The sequence below is a fragment of the Cnephaeus nilssonii genome (assembly GCF_951640355.1).
Source record: "Cnephaeus nilssonii genome assembly, chromosome: 22".
In the NCBI taxonomy this organism is placed as follows: domain Eukaryota; kingdom Metazoa; phylum Chordata; class Mammalia; order Chiroptera; family Vespertilionidae; genus Cnephaeus; species Cnephaeus nilssonii.
Genome location: NC_137093.1, coordinates 8,887,027 through 8,913,036, shown reverse-complemented (window position 1 = coordinate 8,913,036; position 26,010 = coordinate 8,887,027). Strand labels below are relative to the sequence as shown.

At 58.5% G+C, this 26,010-nt stretch overlaps 1 protein-coding gene across 1 annotated transcript in view; it reads right to left on the bottom strand.

Annotated features, from left to right (window-relative positions):
• RBM19 (RNA binding motif protein 19) overlaps positions 1 to 26,010 on the bottom strand; it is an 81,761-nt gene that overhangs the window by 49,160 nt on the left and 6,591 nt on the right. Inside the window, exons 9-21 of the mRNA XM_079762553.1 lie at positions 24,601 to 24,672; positions 23,429 to 23,632; positions 22,356 to 22,486; positions 21,402 to 21,523; positions 20,869 to 20,965; positions 20,422 to 20,532; positions 18,289 to 18,489; positions 17,063 to 17,192; positions 11,484 to 11,665; positions 11,165 to 11,225; positions 9,510 to 9,589; positions 8,131 to 8,186; positions 6,012 to 6,128 (exon numbers count right to left, since the gene is read on the bottom strand). Coding sequence (XP_079618679.1) covers positions 6,012 to 6,128; positions 8,131 to 8,186; positions 9,510 to 9,589; positions 11,165 to 11,225; positions 11,484 to 11,665; positions 17,063 to 17,192; positions 18,289 to 18,489; positions 20,422 to 20,532; positions 20,869 to 20,965; positions 21,402 to 21,523; positions 22,356 to 22,486; positions 23,429 to 23,632; positions 24,601 to 24,672 — 1,564 coding nt within the window. The remainder of the gene's footprint in view (positions 1 to 6,011; positions 6,129 to 8,130; positions 8,187 to 9,509; positions 9,590 to 11,164; positions 11,226 to 11,483; positions 11,666 to 17,062; positions 17,193 to 18,288; positions 18,490 to 20,421; positions 20,533 to 20,868; positions 20,966 to 21,401; positions 21,524 to 22,355; positions 22,487 to 23,428; positions 23,633 to 24,600; positions 24,673 to 26,010) is intronic.

Genomic DNA, 26,010 nt, shown 5'->3' with positions numbered 1-26,010 from the left:
CCGGGTCAGCGGCAGTAACTTTTTAAAAAGTAACATTTAATAAGATATTTTATTTTATTGGTTTTAGAGAGAGTAAGGGCTTTGCAACTGCCCGGAGGTACCGTCAACACAGCCTCGATCCCAGGTCAGCGACACAGCGATGCTGGTGCAGCCGCTGACATCCGAGGAGCTAGGAGGCGACCCTGAACCAGGTGTTCCCACAGGAGTGTTCACAGAACCCACACACACACGCACCCCACGGACAGGCCAACGGAGACCCGCGACCCGGGCACCACCACTGCGGCCAGGGGTTGTGAGTGACACATCACAGCGAGGAAGGGGTGGCGTGTGGAGTGGGGCTGAGGCCTCGCCCCGGCTGCTCCACCCTGAATGTGCCGTCACCCGGCTGCTGTCCTTGCTTCCTCTCTGCATCCCAGTCCTCACTGAACCGTCAGGCTCTCTGCAAATGCATCCCCAAATCCACCTGGCAGCTCCCCACTTCCACCACTTGGTCCAGCCAATCAGCTCTGGCCCAGGTGACTGCAGAAACCTCCCGGGGGGCCTCCTCAAACCCACCCTGACCCCTCTGCTCCCCACAAGATCTCTGACAATATAAGTGAGACACCCCTGCGCCCCACCCCCACCCCCCACCTCCGCCGCCCTCTGCTCAGAACCTGCAGTTGCTGTGGTTTTATAAAAGCCCAGAGGCCTGACGTGCGAAGAGCTGACCGGGCCCAGGCGATCTTGAGGAACAAAGACACTAGACACCACATGATAACAAAGCCGTGGTAATTAGGACCGCGGGTATTGGCACAGGGCAGACAGATAGACCCGTGGAACGGATCACAGCGTCCAGAGCGGACCCTCGCACACACAGTCACCTGATTTATGACAAAATCAATACTGCAGAGCAGAGGGAAGAATGGTCTCTGCGATAAATGATGCTGGACCCACTGAATATCCATGTGAGGGAAAATGTCCCTCGATCTCTACCTCACGCCATACACAAAAATCAATTCCAGACAGACTGCATGCCTAAAGGTGAAAGGTCAAAGCCTGCAGAGGAAAACTTGGCAGACTTCCTTCATGAGCTTGGAGGAGGCAAAGGTTTCTTAAACAGGACACAGAAATGCTCACCATGAAGGAAAAAATGGCAAATTGACAATATTAAGAGCCTCTATTCACCAAAGGACACCATTAAGCTAACGACAAAATGGGAGAGAGAGGGACTCCAATCATATAGCCACCAAAGAACTAGGATTCAGAATATTTTTAAAAAATAATATAAGGCCGAAACCTGTTTGGCTCAGTGGATAGAGCGTCGGCCTGCGGACTCAAGGGTCCCGGGTTCGATTCTGGTCAAGGGCATGTACCTTGGTTGCGGGCACGTCCCCAGTGGGGTGTGTGCAAGAGGCAGCTGATCAATGTTTCTCTCTCATCGATGTTTCTAACTCTCTATCCCTCTCTCTTCCTCTCTGTAAAAAAGCAATAAAATATATTTAAAAAAATAATATAAGAAGTGACTAGAAAATTAGTAAGAAAAATTGGTAAGGAATATAACCAGATGACCCAATTTTTAATAAATGGGCAAAAGACTTGAACAGGCATTCCACAACACAGTGTGTCCAAATACTCATAAATATATGAAAAAAAATCTGATTTCCTTAGCCATCAGGAAAGTGCAAGTTAAAACCACAATGTGATGATGTCATTGTTTATCCACCAAAATGGCTAAAGAGAGAGACACACAATACCAAGTGTTGGCGAGGACGAGGGGCATCCAGAACACCCGAACTGGTGGTGGCAGTGCCAGCTGATACAAGTACTCTGGAAGGTGTCTGGCAGTATCTAGTGACCTGAGCTGCGCACACCCCATGACCAGCAATGCCACCCCTCTGTGGACACCCTACAGAAACCAGGCACACGGTCACCAAAAGACACACACGGGAATGTTCACAGGAACATTTCTTCTTGAAATAGATAAAGAAACTGCAAACTGCCCAAATGCTCCCCAGCAAAGTGGATACACGTTGGGGCAGTGAACTACTCTGACTGACACCGTAACGATGGACACATGCCATCATGCATCTATCCGGACCCACAGGATGTACACCCCAAGGGGGAACCATCTGTAACCTGGATGCTGGGGATGTCAGTGTAGATTCACTGATGTAACCCATGTCCCACTCTGGTGGGGGATGTGGATAATGGGGGGAGGGGCCATGTGGGTGGGGACAAGGGACATGGGAGAACTCTGCACCTTCCTCTCAAGGTAAACCTCACCTGCTCTAGAAAACAGTCTTAAAACAAGACAAACCTCAGCACAGTGGGAGGGGCAGGGGCCCCTGATGAGGAAACGGGTCAGACGGCGCTGGGCCCTCACCTCTTGTCCTTAGCGGGGGTCAATGGGCTACTGCCTTACCTGTAACGTTTGTACATTTTATAAAAGGGGGAGAAAAACATACCTTAGTTGTGTAACTAAAACTAGAAGACAAAATCGAAAACCCTTACCTAGGGCGTGCCCATCTCCACGAGGCCATGTTTAATTTTGTTTGGGGATCGGCACCCTGTCCCCTTAAAGGGCCAGAGAGCCAATCGTTTATAGGCTTGAGGGTCATTTGGTCTCTGACGCTACTATCAACGCTGCCACTGGTGTGACGCACCACGGACAACACGAAAATGAGTGATGGGATGGGACACCCTCTACCTGGGTCTCTCTGCAGGGGTGGGGGAGGGGCACCTGGGGAAGCCTCGCCCTCCCCACCCCACCCCTTAGAGAACCCGGCTGAGGGATTCCTCTCCCCCCACACCCCTTCTCCAAGGCCCTGGGGAGCTGCTCAAGGCTGTTTTCTTTTCTTTTCTTTCCTTTTTTTTTTTTTTTTTTGCAGAGCCTCTTCCCTAAGAGCCTGGTAAACAGGAAGCAGCCCCTCCGCCCAGGGCAGATGACAGCGCTGGAGGCTCGCGGCTTTTGGAAAAGTATAGCTGACAAACCAGGAGTTAATCAGGCAGTGACCCCACACCTGGGCGAGGAGGACTCAGCAGGCGAGCTGTCCTCAGCCCTCCCTCCACGGTCATGGTCATGGTCACTGAGAGAGGAAATGAGGAGAAGAGGAGGTCAGGGACGGACAGTCGCTGTCCACAAAGCCGGACACAACAGGTGCACCAGGCACAGGAGATGCAAGCCGTGTAATTAGGGCCTCCAGACACCTGTTGTGAGCTCGCCCATTCACACCCCTAGCAGGTGGTTCACACCTCTGAGAAAGAAACTAACAATGAAAAAAGAGAGGCTCAGATGAAAAGCTCTCCCTCCACAGCCTGCAGCCACGCCCAGCCGCCTGACCTGCCAGCAGCTCCCACTGACATCGCTGACCCTTGGGGACAGTGGGGGGAGGGCCTCTAGACTGAGAGACACCTGGCCATGCTGCTGCAGAGCTGTGTGACCCCGCGCAACTCCTTAGCCTCTCTGTGCCTCATGAGCTCCGTCTTCACCAGGATTCCACGGAGCAAGGCTCTGCACAGTGGATGTGTGTGCTCAGCAAACATTCACTGAGCACCGGCTCTGTATCAGGGAGCTGTGGACACAGCAGAGACAGCCAGTGTGTCTGAGATTGTAGTCTGGGCTAGGGGTGAGGTACACGAAACCACCACGTGGACAGCACTCCCCGGGCAGCGGTGGGACGGGCTGGGTGGACAGTAATGCGGGCTGCGGGAGAACAGGACAGGCCAGCTACCCTGGCGGGGGCCGGGAGTGAACAGTGGGAGGGGAACTGAAGGCCTCACGTTTAGTAGCTATAACTCGGTGCTCTGCGAGACGACGCTGCCCGCTCTAGACGTGGGAGACAGGAGTGGTTCTGGGCCCAGGCTCTGAGTCAGACAGGGACATTCAACTCCGGGCTCAGCTGTGTGGTCCGAGCAGGATGCTTCATGTCCCGGGTCCCAGTTCCCTTCGGGGTGCAGAAGAGGCAACGGCACCCCTCCCGCTTCTTTGCAGGCTGCTGTGCACTGAAGGGGAAGACACTGCCCGGGAAGGAGCCCAGCGTGGAGCCCACAGCAGTGAGAGCTCCATAAGACGGAGCTGGGATCTGGATTACACCTGGTAGGGCAAGTCCACAAAACCTGCCGGGCAAAATGGATCAGACTGGTTCCCCCAAACCCTGCTGGCCACTGGCTTTGTCTGAAATCGGTCTCTGGTTTCCTGACAAGCTGGTCTCCCTGAGAAGGCTCACAGCGACCCCTGCTGGCCGCCCCTCAGAAGTGCCTCAAACTCCTAGCTCACAGGCACAACAAAGCAAGGTGAGCCCTGGCAGAGGCCTTTCTGTCTCAGGGGGTTGATGCAAATCCCAGCGGAACAATGGCAGGGAGCAGGCACCGCATGTAATTATGCTCAGTGGACACTAATTCCCTGTCTTCTCAAAATAAATGATAAAACACAAGACCAAACAAAGTGCGTTTCCCTTGCCGTGCGGTCTTTTGTTCCCTGGGTAAGTGTCATCCTAAATAGACTGCGAGCCAAGGAAACTGTCATTTCGAAGGGTACTATTTCCTGATCAACATGCGCCGTTTTGAGCTGGCAGCTCTTAAATTGGATTCTTTTTAAAGGCATGTTAAACCAAGCAGACGCCATAGGCTGGGACCCGTATCCACTGTAGCGACGCCCTTGCTCACACGCTCCTCTCTACTGATATCCAGGCTGTAGGAAAACATCCCCCCAGTGTGAGACCCCATCTCACCAGGCTGTCCCCACACAGGGGACCTGGTCCACAGCGAAGACCCTGCTACTCAGAACCCGGTGGGGCCGGTGTCTTGGTGTCAACCCCGGCCAACCACACCTGCAGGAACCCACGCCTGCAGGAATCCTGCGCCAGCATGTGACTTAGCATGGCGGGGAGGACGGAGATTTTTAAAGCAGATCCTCTAACCAGCTTCCCTTTCTTTAAACCACCGAGTGAGAGCAAAGGGGTAGATTTCACCCAAGGAAACTTCGCTCTAGTCTCTAGAACACAGAACTTATCTTTGCATCCACAGCTGACCTTGTAAGATGCTAACTGGCAATTCTAATACACTCAGCTCTTCACGCTGGAACTAGACACACACAGGCTGCATGGCCGAGGCCTGGTATGTAGAATCCTTCATTATTCACCCTTGTAGGTTTCCAGAACTCTCTTAGGTCCCATTCAAGCCTGGACGAGCTGCCTGGCTGGGGCTAATGTCACCTGCCCTTCCATTCTGAGGGCCAGAAGGCCCCTCTGTGCTGTCCAGCACACACCTGGGCATGCCTTGGCTTAAACATTCCCTTATCCCCTCTCATAGCGCCGCTGCATCCGGGACTTGGTGCTGGGGGACAGCTAACCAACCTGAGAAAGCGGACAGGGTGATGTACCAGCACAGGCTGCCGCCCACACAGACTTTGTCCTGCACGGTGTTCGTGATTTTAGAAAGCGAACGACTTGCCAACATATTCCCCCTAAAAATTCGGATTGTCAGTTTCTCTTTCCAAACGTGAGAAGAACTGGCTGATCAAACCTGCATTTCTGCACGACATCCCCGTGTCAGTCCCCACCCGGCCTGCTCCTGCAGGTCCCCTCACCTGTCTGGCCCGAGAGGGCTCTGCTGGATGGCATTATTTATGTAGGGGATGCACCTTCATTTTAAAAGGTGCTCTCCACAGACAGCCACGCAGCCCAGTGGTCCCCAACCTGGCTGGACTTTCCAAGGGAATCCAACTCTGGGGGTTAGGCCTGACATAAGCTCGTAAGTCACCAGGTGATTCAAAGGGGCTGCCAAGGTGAAAAACCACTGGCTTAAACCAAAGGAGGGCCTTGAGCGGAAGAAACGTCAGAAAGACCATGGGGAGAGCAGAGCTGGGACTCAGGGAGATAAATCACAGGCAGCCACCGACGACCTTTAGAGACCACGGCGCTGGCCTCCAGGGGAGCCACCGCGGCCCCAAGGCCGCCTCCCCACAGCTCCGGCAGGTTCCCACGCACACGCCGTCCCCCGGACCGAACCAGGACCAAGCCAGCGCTGCTCACCTGAAGAGCTCACGGATCTCCCGGCTGTCGGCCTGGAAGGGGATGTTCCGCACCAGGATCTTGGAGGTGGTCTGCTTTCTGGGAACTTGCTTCTTCCGAGCGGATGTCAGGGCTGGCCTGGAGGGTGGGGGAGGGGCCGGTCACTTGGGGGTCGGCAGCTGCTGCCGTACACTAACTCAACCACCCTCCCCCCAAACCAAGGCTGGTCTTCCATTCAGGAGAGGGAGTTAGGGAGTGAGTATGGACGAGGCTGAGGTCACAGGGCAGAAGGCAGTCTCCCCGGGGAATATAGACCATAATTATCTTCTCTGGTCGACACATCCCACCCTTGGGTGTCTCCTGCCCTTCATCCAAGAGACTTAGAGGCCCCTGGGACTGAAGACAGGAGCCCTGATGAGGAGAGGCCTATTTCTCCCCAAACCCAGTCTCCTCTGTCTCGTTCCGGACGCAGAAAGACCTCAGCTGGTCCAAAGGTCTTGTCGGCGAGATTTCATCACTCACCAAGGAGCACATCCAGCTTCTACTCAGGGAGCTGGACCGGGGGGCGGGGGGGGGGGGGGGAGGGGAAGAAACTAGCCTGAGGCCCGAGGCCACCCTGACACAGCCCTGCCTTTCCTGCCCCTGCTCCCCGGGAGCCTCCCGCTCCATGAAGGGCCAAGGCACGTGAGTTAACAATCCTGGGCAAATGCAACTCGGCCACTTGGGATCTGCGTGGCTGGGGCAAGTCACTTGGCCCCTTAGGCCTCAGTTTCCTTAACCATAGAGAGGGTCTAGAAATGGTGCCAACCTCAAAATGCCTGAGGACTTAACGAGAGAGGTCACGTCAAACACTGTGCAGCAGCACCCACGTGTGATAAGCACCCCTCTGATGGCAGCTGTCACCACGATGACTGTGCTACGACCCGCTTCCTGAAGGTCGGCCCCACGTCACCGCCACAGAGGCCCTCCCTACCATCTCCGCTGACATAGGAACCCCAGCTTCGCTTCTCCTCCTGGGGCCAATCGCTGTCTCACAGCTAAGGACATTCACCCACGTTTCTACTCACTGTGTCTGGGCTGTGCTGGCCAACAGCCCGACTCCCTAGAAACAGGGACTAAGGAAAGGTCGCCAGATCGCCACCCTGGCCAAGTTCTCGTGTGCCCCGCGCGTTAGATGCTCTGCACAACCTCCAGCCATTGCGTTTCAATTCCAGGCGTAGTCACCCCCAAGGTCCCACGGCCCTGGATTGGAACCCACAGCCGTGGGGCTCGGAGTCTGGACCCCCACGCTCACACCGCAGCTCGGGAACCCATCGGGTTTCTAAGGGATCCCGTCCCGAGACTTCTTCTCACTAAGGATGCTCTGCGTGGCACAGACCGGGACAGGAGCACCCGGGCGGCCGGGGCTGGAACCTCAGAGAAGAGGGAGGAGACAGCAGGTGAGCTCACTGAGGGCTAGTTGGCTCTAGGACCACACAAAGGACCGAGTGGCTGAGAGTACCAAACATGTCTGAGACCGGCTCAGGGCCGTCAGATGTGGTCGCTTCATCGCCTGAGGCCGGTGGACGGTAACGGCAATGGTGATGAGGCGTACACTGCGCACGCGTTCCGTGCTGGGCGTCGTGTGAAGCCCCTCACGTATATTCACCCATTTAGACGTACGGACAGGTGGGGGTGTTGGGGCAAAACTAAAGCTCAAAAGAGCTCACTGCTTCCGGAAGCTGGGCCTGGGCACTGTCTGCCGCCCGTCACCGCCTCTAACACCTACTGACTCTCAAAGGAACAGAGGCCGTCGGGGCACTGCTGTCTGGCTCCACAATAAGAAGCCCCATGAAGGGACACGTCTAGGTTCCACGGCTTCTGGTTCGGCCCACGTGCCAGCCAGGGGCACGCCCTCCCTGGTCTACGGGCACGGCCCAGGCAGTGAGATGTGCTTGTTTCTCCCGCCTGCGTCCCTGTATCCCGCTGCGAGCATTCAACGTTTACTCCAAGGACTGGCCCGACCCGGCCCCCGTCTGTCAGGGAAACGGTGACAGAGTTGGTGAGTGTGCCACCACCTTAATTAGGAAGGGTCGGGAGAGGATGGTAAGGGCCGCGAGACGCCCCTCGGGGCACCAGCACCGGCACCGAAAGGACTCACTTAGTGGCTCGTTCCGAGATCCTCACTTCCAGCTTGTGGTCGTCCACGACGAGACCCTACGAGATAAGACGAGGTGAGACGACACTCTTGTCCCTCTTCCTCTTAGAAACACCCGCCCGCGCCCTGCCCTGCCCCAGGCCTGGCTTCGGCTGAGTGAGGGGACGGGAGCTTCAGGGAGGACTGACCGGTCCCGGGAGGAGGGACCAGCTGGAGCCCAGGACAGAGCAGGGCTTTTCCTGGAAACGCTCGCGCTGAGCTGGCAGCAGCTGGTGGTCTGAGACCCAGCGCTCCAATGTCCTCTCGAGCCACGAGGGACCTGGACCATTCTGCCACGCGAGGGCGCAGGCTTTTCCGTGGCTGCAAGTGTTTTCAGCCCAGCAAGCCCCTTCGGTCCAGCTTGCAGCGTTCAGTTTGGTTTGTATGCTCTTTCAAAAAAGGTCTAATCCCAGTGGAGCTGCATCTAAGCGAGGCTCTGAGGTCGGTCCCTCAAGGCAAAACTGGGCTATTAGCAAAATCACCCTCAAAAATCCCTTAAATCGCCCATGAGACACAGCACGCACGGCTCCGTGCAAACGATTCTCTGCACAATGTGCACACGTGTGCGCACCGTGAGGACGGATGACGCTGTGCCCAGCAGAGCCCTGCAGATCCGGTTCACATGGGAGGGAAGGGGGGCCACGGGGTGTGCAGAGCTGACTCCCAGTGCCGCTCAGAAAACAGCACGAACAAAACACCCCGAACCCAGGTCGCCGGGCCCACCTTCCTCTGAGGCCAAAGAGCGGCTGCCCCTTTAGGCCCGGCAGGATGCGGGGTTTGTTCCGGGTAATGCCTGCCCCTTCACTGACCGCTTGGCCCCCGTGGGCACCTGCTTGTGCGATCCCTGCTGCAGAGAGCCTTTCAAACGAAAGGCGGAGGGAGGCCCCCAGGCCATCACGTCCCCATCATCCTACCCAAACCCAACTCAGCCCTCCGTGCAGCTGCCTTGAGTCAAGGGCAAGGTCAACATTCTGCTAGAACAACTGTGCTGGCCAAGTGCCCAGGTATGACCCGCAAGGCCGCTCCCTTGACCAGGAAGCTCTCCTGGGAGAGTCAGTTACATTCCTACAAATGAGCGAAGCTGCCCAGGGCGGGGATCCAGCAGGGCGCCCTTTCCACTGTGCACCTCTGGGAGAGGAACGAGAGCTAGGGTGGTGAGCACACCCCGGCCCTTGACAACGAGCTGTGGATGAATGAATGCACGAGTGACTACGGACACTGAGGAAGGCTCCGGCTCCTCTTGGGCCACAGTCCCCTGGGAACTGGAGGGAGCAGGGGTGGATCCCGCGGTCCCACCCCACTGCCTGCCACGTGACTCGGCCCTCTCCCGAGAAACCCTTTACCTGGAGCTGCTTGAGCGCCTTCTGGGCCTGCTCCGGCTTCCGGTACTCCACGAAGCCAAACCCCATGGACAGCAGCGCCCCTGGAAAAGAGAGGCAGGAATCACACTGCGTGGCTGGTGGGGAGGAACACAAACAGGGAGCACAAGGCCACGTGCAAGGGCCCCGGTGTGCCCCTGGCCCTCGGCTTCGTATCCTCACTTCTCCACACCCCTCTTCGTCCCCCTAACACTTCAGCTCCTGGCTGGCCATTTATTACTAGTCATCTCGAAGAGTCAGCCAAGGAAGCTATATAGCCACCACCCGAGGCGGCTGCCTATGAATTAACAGATGACTGACGTGATAATTAGCTTCGTAATAGAATTCCGCCTTTGGGAGGAGGGAACCGACGGGGACGGCCATGGCAGTGACCAGTGGCAAAGCCTCTCCCGGGGCAGTCCCCTGCCCTCCTGTACGTCACGCCTGAGATGGACATGCGTGTGGCAGTCCCACACGCCCAAGGCTCACTCTTTACGAGTGCTTCTGAGCATCGGACATGAAGCTGGGAGCGGGAGGGAGGCGGCATCAGGCCGTCAGGCAGGAAGGGAAGCTCAAACTGTATGAGCAGCTCGGGCTTCCCGACCTCAGATGCATAGCGCTGGGCGGGGTTTTTAGAGGACACACAACGTAAGATCTCTAATTACATCTTGCCCTTCTGACACAAAATGGGATGCATGCCTCCCCCGGCATTTCATACACATTTACTGAGCCCATTCTGTGCCCCCCACAAGGTGAATTCCAGGAGGACTGGCTGGGGCCTGATGGAGGCCACTCTGTCCTTTGGAACCAGCCTGTCTCTCCCGTCTCCTGCCTTTGCCTTGCGCACTCTGCCGGCACTCAGCTGCTCCCACCTCCAGCCTCTGTCCCCTGCCTGCTTCCTGCTGCCTCCACCTCCCAGCTGGCCCCCACCCCCACCCCCCACCCTGTGCTGCAGCCACCAGCTCGTGTGTCCCTCAGGACACAGCTGCAGGACTTGTGGCATCCCTGCAAATGCCCCCAAACTGAAGGGATGGGGACTGCGTGGCTGTGAACACACAGGGGCTTTTACAGGACACACAAAACAAATCTCTCAGAACATCCTGCAGGAGGCAGGGATGGAGAGGAGACATAGCAGAGGCCGAGCAACTCGGGACAACACCCGAGGCCGAATGGAGACCACGGCGGCCTTGCATGGCCCGGCACCCACCGACCAGCGAGGTGCGTGGCTAATGCCTCGGTGGAACCTTCCAGATGTTCTCCGTCTGGGTTACCTCTCGGAGGGGGAAGGGAGCCCTGGATCGGCACTGCCTGCTGTTCCCAGGAAGTCCCCAGGGCAGAGGTGCTGGGGGGGAGGGGGCTCTGCCTCTGAACGGTGCCACCCTCCCGGCCCCAGTGCCTGCCCCCAGCCGGCCGACAGTGCAGGTTCCCAGAACCTGATGTGAGCGGCTGCCCCGCTGGGCACCAGGGTCTCCGGGGACACGGGACCCAGGGCCGCTCTGCCAAGCGGGTTCGGCAGTGACAGGATTTCAGAACAAGAGAGGACTCTCAGAACAACCCCGTGCGAGCCGCCCTCACCCCCACCCAAAGCTCCCAGTTTATCCGGAACCATTTCGTCCTGACCGAGGCTCCGAAGGCGGTACCTGCTTTGTTCTTCTTCCTGGAGATAGAGCAGCTCTTCACCGCGCCCGCCTTGGAAAACACCTGGAAGAGAGTTTCACCCGGTGTCGCCGGCCGTTCCTGCACCGTCCCAGGCGGGGCCTTAAACACGGGGCTGCGCAGCCGCAGACAGCGAGGGCCTGCTCCCTAAGTCCGTGCTGCTGCTCGGGTCTCGGGCAACACGGCTGCTGGTGGCATTGGCCGCTCAACTACATCAACACAAGAGCCTGCTGACAGGCAGGCCACGGCAGTGACTACATGAGCCGACGGGGTTCCAGCCCACACCCCGGAGCCATCACTCACCCCCCTCAGCGTCTCCTCAGTTGTGTCGAAGTTGAGATTTTTAATAAACAGGGTACACCCAGGAAGGCTCTCCTCCTCCTCCTCCTCCTCCTCCTCTTCCTCTTCTTCCTCCATCTTCAACGCAGAGTCGGCTGCTCCTCCCTCTGTCGGCGCTTCACCTTCACGGCTCTTGCTGTCTGGCACTGGATCCCCATCAATAAAACAAAAACAAAAAAACACCCAAAATCCATTAAGTGACGCCTACTCTGCCTCAGGCTCAGAGCCTGCTGGATCCAGGGTGTTCCGCTGGGTGGGCGGCGCCAGGAGGGACACCCCCCCAGCCCGGGCAGAGGAGGTCCCGCCCCTCCCTCTGTTTTGAAGAGAGAGGAACAGGAAACACAGACCCCAGAGGACGACCCTGGGAGGCTCGGACCACCCACACCCATGTAACCCTCCCAGGGAGCTGCTGGGTCAACTGCTGTGTGAACAGCTTTACTGAACCCCAAACAGCAGCAAGTTTTATTTTTTCTAAAAGAAAAAATACTCAGTGAACTTTCAAACTAAAACTCATCTTTAAAACTTTTCAGAAATTACAGAATGCGAACAGAACGAAGAACATCCTCAATAGCCCTTGAGGCTAAGGCATGTTCCATTCAATTACAACTCCCAACACGCACAGCGCCAGGGAGCACTTCACGAAGGAGCGTTTTCACCCACACGTGACATGTTCCATTCAGTCAGCATCACAGTGGGAACGCGGGAAACGCACACCACACGTCCACACGAGCAGGAGAGGAGGGTACAGGGCCACCCGCGGCTGGGATAAGGGGTGTGGTCACTGACAGCGATGCTTCCGAAGGTTGTGAGACCACACGGACAAGTTCACGGGCAGCTCGAGTTGCTAAAAAGAAAACGATGCTCATACTAGAAGATTAGGAGAAAAGTAAGCCAGGAACACTATACCAGGCCACTCACTCCCCGCACATTCCGTACACCCGGAACAGAAGCAGAGCTCCCGGGACTGTCCGGGGGGGCTCACACTTCCTCAGCAGGCCTGGAAGGAAGCAGGACAATTGGTTTTGGTTTTTTAACCCTCACCAGAGAATATCTTTTCCACTGATTTTTAGAGTGGAAGGGAGGGAGGAAGAGACCAAAAGAGAGAAACATCGGTGTGAGAGAGACATCGGTTGGCTGTTCCCACACGCGCCCAACCGGGGCTGGGGATCAAATCTGCAACTCAGAGATATGTGCCTTTAACCCGGAATTGAACCAGCGACCCTTCCGTGTGCGGGTCAGTGCTCTAACCATTTAGCTACACTGGCCAGGGTGTGACAGTTTTTCATTCACAAAAGAAAAACAGTGTTTCGGTTGGTTCTGTGTTTGAGTGGCCTCATTCATACTTTAAGTTGTTCAAACAAGCATTCTCACCCTTCCTTAAGGAACTCATTTCCCATGTTTGCACTCTCCCCGTACTGCGGACACGGTGTGTACTGTGAACCAGCTATGACTGCAGACACTTTAAGGTTCTACTTACTCGCCAATTGTGCAGGCTGGGCTTATTTCACATATGCCCAATACTCTGGAGTTTAGTAACTTCCATCCTATGACACACACACACACACACACACACACACACACACACGAGCAGGACAGCAATGCTCACAGTGCTCCTGGTTATTTCTGGAGACAGGGTGACAGAGGCTGTGGTTTCATCTGCCCCCCCCCCCCCCCCCACTCCTGCTCCGAAGGAACAGCATTGCAGGGAGAGGGCAAAGCAGATGTGACGCGGGGAGCTGGCAGGCGGGTGTGTGGCTGCGACACAGAGGCGGCCAGCCCTGGTGCTGAGAGTGTGAATTCCACCCGAGGTTGACCGAGCCTCACAGGGATGCCCGGAAACGTGTTCAATTTCCATCAACCTCCCCAATTTCCCCCCAAGTCACATGATCGGGGCTGGGGACAAATCCCTCACCACATCCAAGCTTCTAACGGCCCTCCCACAGCCTCCAGGAAATAAACCATCTCAGCAAAGGCAGCCCTCAGTGGCCCACCCCCCTCGCCCTCAGGGCTCTGAGCAGGTGGCCGGGCCCTCCCTGCAGATCCAGACCCTGCTTGGCTGGCTGGCACGGCTCGGCGTGCCACCCAGAGCTGACGGAGACATCCCTGCCTCTCGCACACACCAGCACTCAAAGGGTTCAAACTTCTGAGACCCACGGGGGCTGCTTGGGGTTCAGGTCTGTCCCCCACACCTGTGCTGAGCACCAAAGCCTCTCCATCCCGCCCCCTTTTTGCTGCACGCCTAATGCTTACAAGTCCTGGTGAAGCGCCAACTGCTTTGTCACAGGACAACCCTTTGAAGCCCTAAGGGAACCGCTGACGGCGGTCACGCTGTCCACTGGCCGCGGAACATCAGTGGGACAGGCGTCCTCCCTCCCTCGGAGGTGAAGCTAGAACCCAGCGTCTCTCCAGGACAAAAGAAGAATCTACATAAAGGCTCCTTCCCACACAATTTACCCAACAAGGGCCCCCATGGTGTGGCCATGTGTACTCAATTCCCACTTGCAAAGCAAAGCGGGGTACAAACTGTATCACTAACGATGGGGAAGCAGAGCTACGCAAATAGCTAAGACTTAGGTTCCGAGTGAGAACTTCAATCGAAAGGAACGCCGGCCTTCAGCTGGGAGGACAGCTCCACCCTGGCTCTCCCTGCATTTGTGTTGGGGAGGGGAGGGGAGGGGAGGGGAGGGGAGGGGAGGGGAGGGGAGGAAAGGGGAGGGGAGGGGAGGGGAGGGGAGGGGAGGGGAAAGGAAGGGACTGAGGCGCACGCTGTGCCAGGCACGCGGCTCCAGGCCTCAGTGTGCTGTCTCATTAGGGACCTCAGCAGTCACATTCCCAGGGAAAATTCTGGGGCTGAACCCTAAGTCTCAGGTGCCTGCAGGTTGGAGAGGGGTTTATGGAAGACTGAAAAATAAAAAATAAATTAAAAAGAAGAACGGTGGGGATGATGGAGACCAAGAGGGCTCACAGCAGCTTAAGGGGCAGCTCCCTCTTGACACTGGCCAACGGCTGCCACGTAGGACGGTCAGCCCAGGGTGGTCAGATGTTCAGATGTTTCCAGAGAAGCTGAAGGTCCAGCTCGTCCGGGAAAACCCACGGTTGAAAGCCTTGGCAACGAGCTCACAGGCATGTCGCAGCTCTGCACCGGGCAATGGTCAGCTCGTGGCCGCCAGCGGTCAGCCGGCGCCCTGTGCTCCACCCCTCCCGCCCGGGCAGACTCCTGGCCAAGCCCGCTGGCCCCTCCTTCGGCCTCTCCCGGGGTCGGGACTCTAGCCAGGCCCAGTGTGGCATCCAGGCGTCGCAGCCTCAAGACCAACAGCTCAGGGGCCCAGCAGCTCTGAGCGTGCCCAGAGTCCCCCCACGCCAGCTGCCTCCCGACCCAGGGGCAGGGGCGGGTCTGCGTCTGGTTAAAGCCCCGGGTACCTGCCCAGAAGGGGTGACGTCTGGGCTGTGACAGCTCTGAGTCGACAGTCAGTATAGCACCCCAAAACCAGACGGAGCCTCCTTCCCTGGCGAGTGAGCTGCCCTCAGGCCCAGCCCAGGATGAATGAGGGGCCTGTGAGGACGGCCAGGACCTGCTACCTGCCCGGCTCATCTGGTCCCTCCCACTTCTAATGAGCCAACCAGCACTCCTGACCCCAACACCTGGGAGGAGCATCTGACTGAAATAAAGGCCATGGATCGAATGCGGCCTGGCCTTCCTCTAACAGCACGGAGCCACTGCCGTTTCCCTAAACCTGTGTCCCAGCACCCGCCTCCCGCCCCTGCACCCCCCTGGGCTGCGGGAAGAACTAAGGAGACAAGGGCACCGCAGCCCTGAGGTCTGCTGAGAAGAGGGGCCTGGGAGAAACGAGAAGGGGCCCAGACTCATCAGGAGGTAGCGCAGAGCTGGGAAAGCACGCGGCCTGGGAAATGAGCGATGCCGGTACTAGTGTGGCTCTGGACAACTGTCCCTTACCCACGGAGCCGCAGCATCCTCACCGAGAAAATGGAGTTAGACGCACACTTACACGTGTGCACGCACATGCACACTCACACACCCTCTGCTCCTGGCCCCGCGTGGAGAGACAGCAGAAAGACTAGAAAGCATAAACGAGGAACTGCGGAACTCAAACAGATGTTTGCCAACGAAACCACCAGGAACCAGAAGAGGGAAGAAGAAAGGAGGCGGGGCTGGGCCCAGGGTGGGCAGAGGGGGGCGGGAGGGAGCTGGGAGGCCTGCATCGGGTTAGCACAATAAATCCAGTCACGCACCGCCGCGTGGGGCCTCATTGTAATCAGGCGGCAGAATTTAGCCGCTCCCTCCCCTCCGCTCGGGGCGACGGCCGCCAGCACAGACTGTTATCAGCAGCGAGCAGCTTTTCGGGGCCCCCTCCCCCTCGGAGGCCTTTATCTGGAGGTGAGGGTCTTGGTTGTGGGGAGATAAAACACACGGCCCCCCTCCCTCAGGACTGGTACCGAGAGCGGAGGGCTGCGCAGAGGGGTGAACAGAAAGGCTCGTCCACGCCCCTCCCGCCCGCCTCCCTGGGGAGCCCGAGGACACGCAGGGCTGGCTGCTGAGCCCGTGCGGTGCGGACGGGCCTGGGGAAGCTGCGGGAACAATGCGGAGAGGCGGCCGTCAGGGAGGAGCGGGTGACAGGGAACAGCGCAGGGGACAGAGGGGACTGTGTACGTGATGGTGTTAGCAGAGGAACAAAAAGAGGCCCCGGGTGAGCTCTGGGGGATTCACCTGACAACGGGGCTCGGAACCAGCACAGACATGGCCCCAACCTGCACTTCTTCTCCTTGCTGTTTTAACACTTTTTTAAAAATAGGAACAATGGATATGGTAGATACCAGACTTATTTTTTTAAATAAGCTGGTAACCCCAAAGGGGTAGAGGGAAAGGGGGAGAAATATTACTGACGGCCAAGATCTTGGCCCCTGGCTAAAAACCGTCACAGTGCTTTTAAAAACTTTTCTAAAGGCCTTTAATTCTCGGATGCGGTCACCGTCTCCAGACTAAGTGCTTCTCAACTGGGGGCTGCACTGGCCTCGGGGGGTTCAGTGATCCACCACTGGGGCGCCCCTGACCCTTCTGGTGGGTCCAGAACGTGCAGTGTCTACCATCCTCAGGACATCTCCTCAAGAGAGCTGCGAGGCCCCACTGCCAATGGCACCCCTACCTCCCTCCCCTGCCTTTGCAGCCCCTGGACGCCAGAGGGCGCTGCGCCACTCCCAGACCCTCCGGAATGACTCCTCCACCAGCCACCCTGGCCCAGGAGGCATCCCCGCAGTGTGTGAAGGCTGTTTCCACTGGCTGTGTTCCGAGTCCCTAGTAACAGGTTCTAAGTAGTTTATTGTCCTTACAACCTCTCATTGACAAGCCAAAAAGCTGGCTGCCTTGGCTGCACCCATCATGTTTACGCTCTATTTTCTAAGAATGCGCCTATGAAATCCAAGAGTCTGAGACCCACTGGTCTCTGGGACGAATAACAAACTTTAAACCTAATAAATGGTGCCGCCCACCCGTTTCCCTCACCGCTGTCCCGGGACTCAGTTCTCACCGGGTTCTGGCTCCGCCCGATCCTTTTCCGCAGGCTCCACCGGTGTGTCTTGGGGTTCCTCCCTCTGTGGGGCTGAGCTGGAGAAGACGCCCATGGGAGCCCACTCCAGATACAGGGGGACGTGGTGGAACTGCAGAGACAGGTGAGGAGGGACTCGGTGTCTTACACAGATGAAGAGCCCGAGGGTCAGAGAGGACAAGCGACTCGCCCCGGGAAGAGCCAGGGGGGGCACACAGCCCAGAACCCTCCGCCGCCTGATGCCTGAGAACCACGGGGCCTGCTGCAGCTCAGGGCGGGGGAGGGGCCGAGCATGTGAGTCCCGGGTTGCCGTGGCCGGGGTCTGAGCGGGCAGGGGGCGGGGACAACCAGGATGAGATGCAGCTCTCGTGCAGGAAGTGCGGTGGGGCCGCTGGAGACCACGCTTTCTCTCCCCGCAACAGACTCTCGGCCACGCATGTGCACATACGTGCGTGCGGCTGTTCTTTGAAAGGACAAACCAGACACTGACAGAGGCTGCACGTCGCTAACGTGCCTGATAGAGAAGCTACTTGCAGTGGCTGAAAGGTGGCCCCAGACGATCCGTCCATGACCTGACCCCCAGCACCTGTGCGACCCGATTTGGAAAAAGGGTTTGCAAATGTCACTAAGTGAAGGATCTGAAAGTGAGGTCATCCTGGGTCCAGCCAGAAATGGAGGAGAGGAAAAGGCACGTGAGGAGGCAGAGGCCAGTGCAGCAGCCACCGCCATGGGCACTGGCGCCACCAGTGTGGCGGGGGGCCTCCCTGGAGCCTCAGAGGGAGCACGGCCCTGCAACACCCCCATTTCCCACCTCCGGCCTCAGAACTGTGAGAGGACACATTTGTGTTGTTTTAAGCCACAAGGTTGGCGGTAGCCTGTTATGGCGGCCACAGGAAACTACCACACTAATTAATCTGTGTGTGAGTGTACGTTTGTTTATACCACGGACAGGAGACAGCCGCCTACAGAACTGACTTCTAAACTACTGTGGGTACAAGATCCCAAAAGCAGGAGAATGAGGGTCAAGTCTGAGGGAGCAGAACACCGAGGAGCCCGAGGCGCCCGAGCTTCTCCATCTGTGATCTCAGTGGGGGGCTCAAGCTCCGTCAGCACAGAGCAGGGGCGTTCAGAGGGGCTCCCACGGGCCAGGCCCTGCTAAGACCGTGGCTGCGTCCGCTCCCGTCACCCGGGGCGCAGGCGGCGCCTACCTTAGAGTAGGCCAGGTGGCGGAAGGCCTTGCGGGCCTCCAGCGGCTCCAGGAACTCCACGATGGCGGTGACGCCGCCCTCGGGCAGCAGCACGCGGCCCAGGCTGCCAAAGCGGCCGAAGGTCTCCTGCAGCTCGGCCGCCAAGGTGCCCGCCGGCAGGTTCTTCACCAGAATCACCGTTTTGCTTCGCTCCGCAGCGGGCTGCGAGGGAGGAGAGGAACACATCAGGGACAACAGGAGGCCGGCCCTGCCACCAGCACCATCTGTGGTCGACTCCAGACCAGGCACTTCAAAGGCCGGCCCGGGAGACGGCACCATCTCAGGCACGTGGCTCCTGGATAAGAGGTGGCTGTGGAGTGGGTAAGGGTGAGGGCACCAGGGTGGACCCCCTGGGTCAAATCCCCGCCCCCCCACTGTGGAGCCGTGGCAGATGCCGCCACTGCCCACCGCAGCCCTGCGGGACATCCTGGCGCTCCAGCCCAGGCAGCATCTGCAGCCACAGCCCAGGCCCAGGCCCAGGGCCTTTTCCTGCGACTGCAGGCGCCTGCTGTGACATCATGGCAGGCGACAGGGCTGGGAGCAGCCCGGGCTCCCAAGGGTTGGTGCGTCCCTGGTCCTGTGGGTGGGACAGTCCCAGGGAGGGCGCTGCAGATGTCCCCAGACCCAGCTCAGCCCTGCCGGACGAGGTGCTGTCATAAGCACGCCCTGCACCGGGCTCCTGCCCTGCCCTTGGCCTTTCTGTCTGCTGCCCCAGAAGACACCTGCCCTTGCCTCTGAGTCTGCTTTTGGAAGAACCCAAACCAAGACACTAGATACTTGAGACGCACTGCCCTGCGCCGGGCCCCTCACTAACATACGGACCCGGGGCCATCTCCAGGGCCGCTCCGGGAGAGGGCTGCAACAGCTGCGCTCACACAGGCAAAGGGCGCACAGAACATAAGCGCTGTGTGAACATCAGTAACTGTTTCATGGAAAACAATGTTGGAGGGGCATAGGAGAGACAAAAACATGTAATGGGCAAGTTCCAGGTTTGGGATCATCTGAGCAGGAGTCTCAGCTCAGCCACTGACCTGGCCTGAAACCTCGGGTCAGCTGCTTTCCCCGTGGGCCTCAGTGTTCTCATCTGTGAAATGGGCTAATGGTTAACACCCATACTGTAGGCCTCCCAGGGTCTCCTCATAGGGGAGGGCACATCTGCAGGTGGGAGAGGCAGGGCACCCATGGGCTTTGTAGGTGCAACTCAGATTGCAAGTGTAACCATTTGGGACGTGGACTCCGGGGCCACATTCAAATCTGGCTCCACCATGAACAGCTGCGTGGCCTGGAACGAGGGCCTGCACCTCTGTGACGGTCCCTTCGGTATGACCGGGCACAGCAGTGCTGCTTCCCACGAGGGTTAGGAACGTGAAACTCGGAAGGGCGCTTTGGTAAGTCCCGATAGATGCTAGCTAGTAATACAGTTACTTAGCCATCCACCCACCTCCCTACCTCCCTCTCATCCATCGCCCCCACTTCCCACCCACTTAGCTATCCGCCCACCTTCCATCCTAGACACCTTTTAAGGTCAAGTCCAAGGCAGGTAAACCTGAGGAAGTTGCTGTTTGGGAGGCGGAAGCTGAGACCGAGCCCAGGCTCCTGCCACAGTCTCTCTGTTGGACCTTTAAGTCACCCCCCGCCCTCAGGGCCTCAGTTTCCTTCTCTGAGGATGTTAGGTGCTCACTGGACCCCCGAGACTTCATCAGCCATAACCCTAAGAACCCCACCTGGTGGAGTGAGCACATGGAGGTGACCGCTCCCCTACTTGGTTCAAGGAAGGCCTACGACTCAGACAGACAGCAGGTGCTCTTAGAAAGGAGCTGTGGGGGGGGGGGGATGGGATGTTTGGGGCCCCCTGGTCTGCATGAAGGTTACGAGGTAGCCCTCTTGCATAAGGCCCCTGAGACACTATCCGGTCAGACAGGCGCCTTGTCTGACCCGTGTGGTTTTCTTCCTATCTTTGGAGACTAAAAATTAACGGCAAACATCACCCTCGACAGGCCGGATCCTCAAACCCATTGCCACGCCGCCAACCTGAACCGCAGCCCAGCTCCGGGCTCCCGTGGCCGGCGGCCGCGCCGAGCTGGGTGCACCCACCTGGCTGAAGGAGTCCAGGCTGACCCCGTTGTCCAGCAGGAAGCGCCTCACTTCCTGCACGAGCTGGGTCTCCCCGAGGGCCACGCGCACGGCCACGCTGCCCCTGGTCTCCTGTGGGAGGGGAGGAAGAGGCCGTTGGCTGTCGGGCAGGTGACGAGCAGCCTCCCGTGTCCCTTGGCCTGCGAGGAAGGCCTGGATGGAGAGGACCCCCCAATGCCCTCCCTGACCCACTGACCGGCTGGCTGTGGCTTTCACCTCTCGGGGTGGCTCCACACTACCCCGCAGGAGCCAGGGTCGAGGGGTGGCTGGACGTGCCGGGGCCCAGGTTGCCCTCGGTGCAGCCGCACAGGCCCACTCCCAGGCGACCCAGCACGATGCCCCCTCCTTGCCCTTGGCCCCCTCAGGTTTGGCCCCCGGCCGGGTACATCAGACGGGCCGCTCACTCACGTGGTCAAACACTTGGCTCTTGGTGGCACTGTACTTCTGTGCGATGGCGTCGGCCACTGCATTCGGGCCCATGAACAGCGTGTTCCAGTTGTGAGAGCTGAGGCAGGAGAGGGACGTCAGACCGCAGAGCGACGACGGGGATATTGTTTCAGATGCGAAACCTTTGAGAAATGAGCCCTCGGCCTGCCATTCTAAACCCCAAAGCCTCTCTTCCCCCAACTCCCCTGGTGTGGGCCACCTACCCAGGGCCTGAGGATGAGGACAGCGACGATGACATGAACAACCGTCCCATGAGTCAGGCACCCATTCTGTGCCAGGGACTAAGCTCTGCCTGTTCACTTGTTTAATCCCTAGGACTCCGCATAGCACAGCACTGCTACGATTCTCCCATTTTGCAGATGAGAAACGGGCTCAGCAAGGTTACAGCGAGGCTGGACCCACCACAAGGAGCCAGAGCCCCGCGGCGGCTGGGGGAGAGGGGGCGAGGGCAGCAGGAGCCTGGTCAGGGCCCGAGGCTGCGCGTGCGTAAGAACCTGGAGCTGTTGGCTTTGTCTTTGGCCTCTTTCTTCTTCTTGTAAGAGGATGATCCCGGGGCGCTGGCGTCCTCGCTGGCTTCCTTCTTGATGGTGGAGGGTAATACATGGAGCATCCTGCCCTAGAGGGGGCGAGGGGAAGGGGTCAGGGGAGGGAGGGGGCAGGTGCATCCACATCCTGCCCCGGGAGATCGGCCTCTCCGAGAGCAGGCAGCAGCACTGGGTGCTGAAACCCTCAGATGTGGCCTCAGGCCGAACGACCGTGTGGTTACCCTCGACCCAGAATGGGGACGCGGTCACGGGACCCGGGGCCTGACACTGGGATGGAGGCCAAGTGACAGCCTCACAAGGGAGACTGGTCAGCCTGTAAGTGCCACCCACCCCCACCCCGAGGCCAGGGCCCATCCTGCCCCTGCACACGTAGGGCCTGCAGGTGAGGTCTGGTCCGGAGGCCACAGAGATCACTGCACTATGCAGGCACGGATGGACGGGAAGAGGGGGACAGGGAGCCTGGGCTGGGGGTGTGCACTGAGCACCTCACTTGGAGGCGCTGGGAAAAAAGACAAGAGCGCCTTCCACTCTATTGTGGCCATTTAACATGACCACGCCCAACTCCTTCCTCCCTTCTTCCTCTCCCAAGTGCTGTTTCTCCAGACGGAGAACCTATTCATTCATTCAGCAAACCCTCTGGGAGTGCCCACTAGGCGCCAGGCGCTGTCCCAGGTGCTGACAGATCATTGGGACCAGAGCCGACCGGCCCTCAGGGCGCTGCCCTCTGGGGGGGTGTGTGAGGACAGCTTCCCAGGCCACTAGTGTGCTTCCTTAGCAATGTGGGGGTGTGCACACTCACTCATGCACGCACACACTCACACACACATGCACATACTCATGCATGCACACACACGGCCCCTCCCGGCCACCTGGGCCCAGCAGCCCCAGGCCCTGGGCAGTCACCTGGAACACCTGCCCGTCCACCTCCGCGTAGGCCTTCACCGCGTGCTCAGGGAACATGAAGGAGACGAAGGCAAAGCCCTTGGGTTTCTTGGTCAGGCTGTCGATGGGGTAATGCAGCTCGGACAGGGGGCCTGCGGACAGGAGGGGATCAGTGTCTGGGGCCGGGGTGGGCCTGCACCTCGGCACTGAGCAGATGACGGTCTTCACTGGCGAGAGCATCGGGCTGCCGCTCTGGGTCGGCCCGTGGCCAGAGGCTGCAGTGAGACCACCTCAAAGGTCAAGGATGTCCCAGACACAACCCTTTATGCGTCTCTCCTGACAGCACAGGTGCTGGGCTAGGTCCTGCCTCCACCACCTACAGGTGTGGTCTTCAGGTGCCTCAGTCTTCTCATCTGCAAAGTGGCATCATCAGAGCACCTAACGGGTGCTGGGAGGGTAAAGGCACTGACACATGAAGTGTACTAACAGCGCCTGCTCAGTGCCCTGGAAGTGCTTGCAATCTACTGACTCCCTCTCGTGTGCAGCTGGCCCTGCTATCCACTAGGGTGCTGGCCTGGGGGGAAGGATCCGTGCTCAGGACAGCAGTAACCGCAGGCTGGAAGGTTACACCAATGGCAGAGTCCTGCTCAGGGCCTCCCTGTCCCCGCACCAGGCACTCAACCACGCCCCGATCCCTCACCACCCAGAGACGGCCTCCGAATAGAAGTGGGAGACCCTCCAAGGGATCTCAGAGGCATCGAGACCTCACCGTCACTTTAAACCCTAACTTCCTTCCCTTCACAGCCATGACCTTACAACTGAATAGGGTGACCCAGCTAAACTACGGGTCTTCAAGTTCATGTTCATGTCCTGTGAAATAGCAACAATGCCTACAGTAAAAACCACCCTCGCTATCAAACACAGCATGTGCGAATTCTCACAGCAGCTCAGGGATCATCAGCCCGTTTCATGGCTGAGGAGACTGAGACGGGAGGGGACATCATGAGCCCAAGGTCAAGAGCTGAGGGGCAGCCTGGGACTTGAAGCCGGGCCTGCCTGCTCTCAGCCGCGTGCTGCGGGGGAGCCGCGCCCACCGTATTTGGAGAAGATCTTCTCCAGGTCCTCCTCAGTGCTGGTATAGGGCAGGTTGCGCACGAAGAGCCGCCCCGAGTCAGCCAGGTCCTCCTCCTCCTCGTTCTCCCCGAGCGTCCGGCCCTGCCAGGGTTTGCTGCTGCTCTTCAGGGGCCCCTTGGCCACGGGGACAGCCTTTTCCCTGAACACCTCGATGTAGCGGCCACCTGCACAGGGAGAGGAGTCAGGGCTCTGCGGGGAGGCCTGGGACTTGCCAGTGACTCCTGACTGACGATTCCAAACTCGTCATCGCCGCCTTCCGATGCCAAGGCCCAGGCTCAGGCCGCAGCGCTGGCCTGACCCGAAGGCCCTTTCCCCATGTCATCCATCCTGCAAGTCAGTGTCAACCGGGGGGAGCCTGCCCTTCCGCCTCCATCCAGATCTGCATCCTCTGAGTTGAGGGCATGTGTCCCGGCACCGATGGCTACTCTGCCTTGGGACAGCAACACATGACGTGTGACACCCAATGCCGAGGAGCCTGTCGCCCTGCCCTAGTGAACTCTTCACAAGCATCACCCGGGACCTGATTAGACAGTGACCACCACTATCTCCTCCACATGCACACAGTAGGTGCTCAATAAACACCTACTGCCTGACTGGCTGACAAGACTGCTTGGTTTCTCTCCTTCCCTGACAGAACTTGCGTCCTCACTAGGGGCCGATGGCTGGATCTGAATCACTTGTCCATACCAGGGTCAGGTCAAAGATCATGTCCTCGCAGACCAATTCAGGGACTTGCACATGCTGCCCCTGTACTGTTCCCTGTACTGGAACAGCCTGTCCCACCAAGCCAGGGCTTGCTCCCTCTGCGCCTCTGGGTTTTCTCACCTTCTCGGGGAGGCCCAAGTGGACACACTCCTGTTTATAAACGTGCCTCCTCTAATCCTGACTCTCCTGCTCTGCATTTCCCCACAGCACAGCCCACCGGATGCCATCCCCTCTCTCCCCTTATGTCCATTTACTCTACATCAGCTGCACAAGCTGTCCTGCTTGCTTCTGTCTCACCAGTGCCCAGAGCAGTGCCTGGCACAGAGCAGACCCTCGACCAAACGTGATGGAGTAAAGGAATGAATAAAGGAATGAATGAACGCACCCTGCCTCCACACAGAGCCAGGGCCTGTCCCCGTGTCCTTACCCATGTATTCTCTGTTGCACTTCAAAGCTTTCTTCACTTCCTCTTCGCTGCTGAAATCCACAAAGACATACCCTGAGGAAGGACAATGACAAAGGTCAAGTCCGCTGACACGCACAGGAGTCCCCCACACTGTGCTAGGTGTTCAGGAGAAGCTGAGCAGAGAGTGGGGAAGAACTTCCAGCTTTGCCAATTCTCCAAAATGCAGATTCCCTCCCACTGTGGCCGAATCTCCCTTCGCAGAATTTTTAGGCTGGAGGGGAGGGGAGAGGGGCCGTCCAGGGCCTGTGAAATCATTTGGTCTGGCCCTGCCAAGGCATCAGGGGTGAGTTAATGAATGTCTGACCAAATATAGCAGGCTTATGTTTAAGTCGATAATTTTGTATGGCCCATGAATGGTGTTATAAATACCAGTGTGGGGGTCTTTTCCATCCTCGGCCTGCACCGGGGGGGGGGGGGGGGGGGGGGGGGGCTGAAGTCCAGCCATTACTGAGCCCTCAGCGCGGGGCCAGCCTGCCACCTCGGCAGCTCTCATGGGACATCCGATTACTTCCCTGAAGCGTCACGCTCACAGGCCAGCTCTCTCCAGCTCCAAGGCCTCCAATATGGTTCCTCGTCCTGACACCTCAAGTGTGCCCCTCCCGCTGGTCTCTGAAGAGCCAGTCCTAACGCTGGCTCGCAGGGAGCGTGGATGGGCGGTCAGCACTGTTGTAAACGCTGTACACACTAACTCACTGAGTCCTCACAACTAAACGAGACACGACCACCCCGTTGCTCAGATGAGGAAACGGACTCTACGTTCTGGTCCAAGGCCCCAGGGCCGGCAAGTGGCCGAGCTGGGATCTGAAGCTGGGCAGGCTCTCCCCTGCCCTGTATTGTACCCGAACAGGTGGGCAGGGAGAGGGCCGCTGGCCACTAGGCCTGCCTGGAGAGCAGGGCTGCGTGCTCAGAGGGCCGGGGAGGGGACACAGAAACCTGAAGGCAACAAGACCACCCCTAAAGCAGGTGCCCTTCTTCCCCGGACTCTGGCCCCAGCAGCTCCTGCAGCTCCTTGCCAAGGACAGCCTGCATGCCCAGCGCTGCCCAGAGGCCTCGGCGTGGTTCCTGGGAGCATAACTCTGCTGCTGCGTGTCCTGCAGGCCCCGGCCGGGGCAGTAAGGGGTGCCCACCTCTCCAAGCTCAGACCCTCCTTCCAGCGTGTTCGCTGCCCAGAGTGGAAGCCTGGCAGAGGACAGTGAGGGGCAACAGCACACATTCTTGGCAGCTCAGAGTGCTGCCTGTCGGCACAGCAAACCTGGGCCGGGACATCTGTTTAAAGCAACAGGCGAGCCCACTGGCAAGAGTGGAGACAGAGAACCAGTGACAACTACGCACCAGGCTCAAGCAGGGACGAGAGGAGACCCTCGCCGAGCA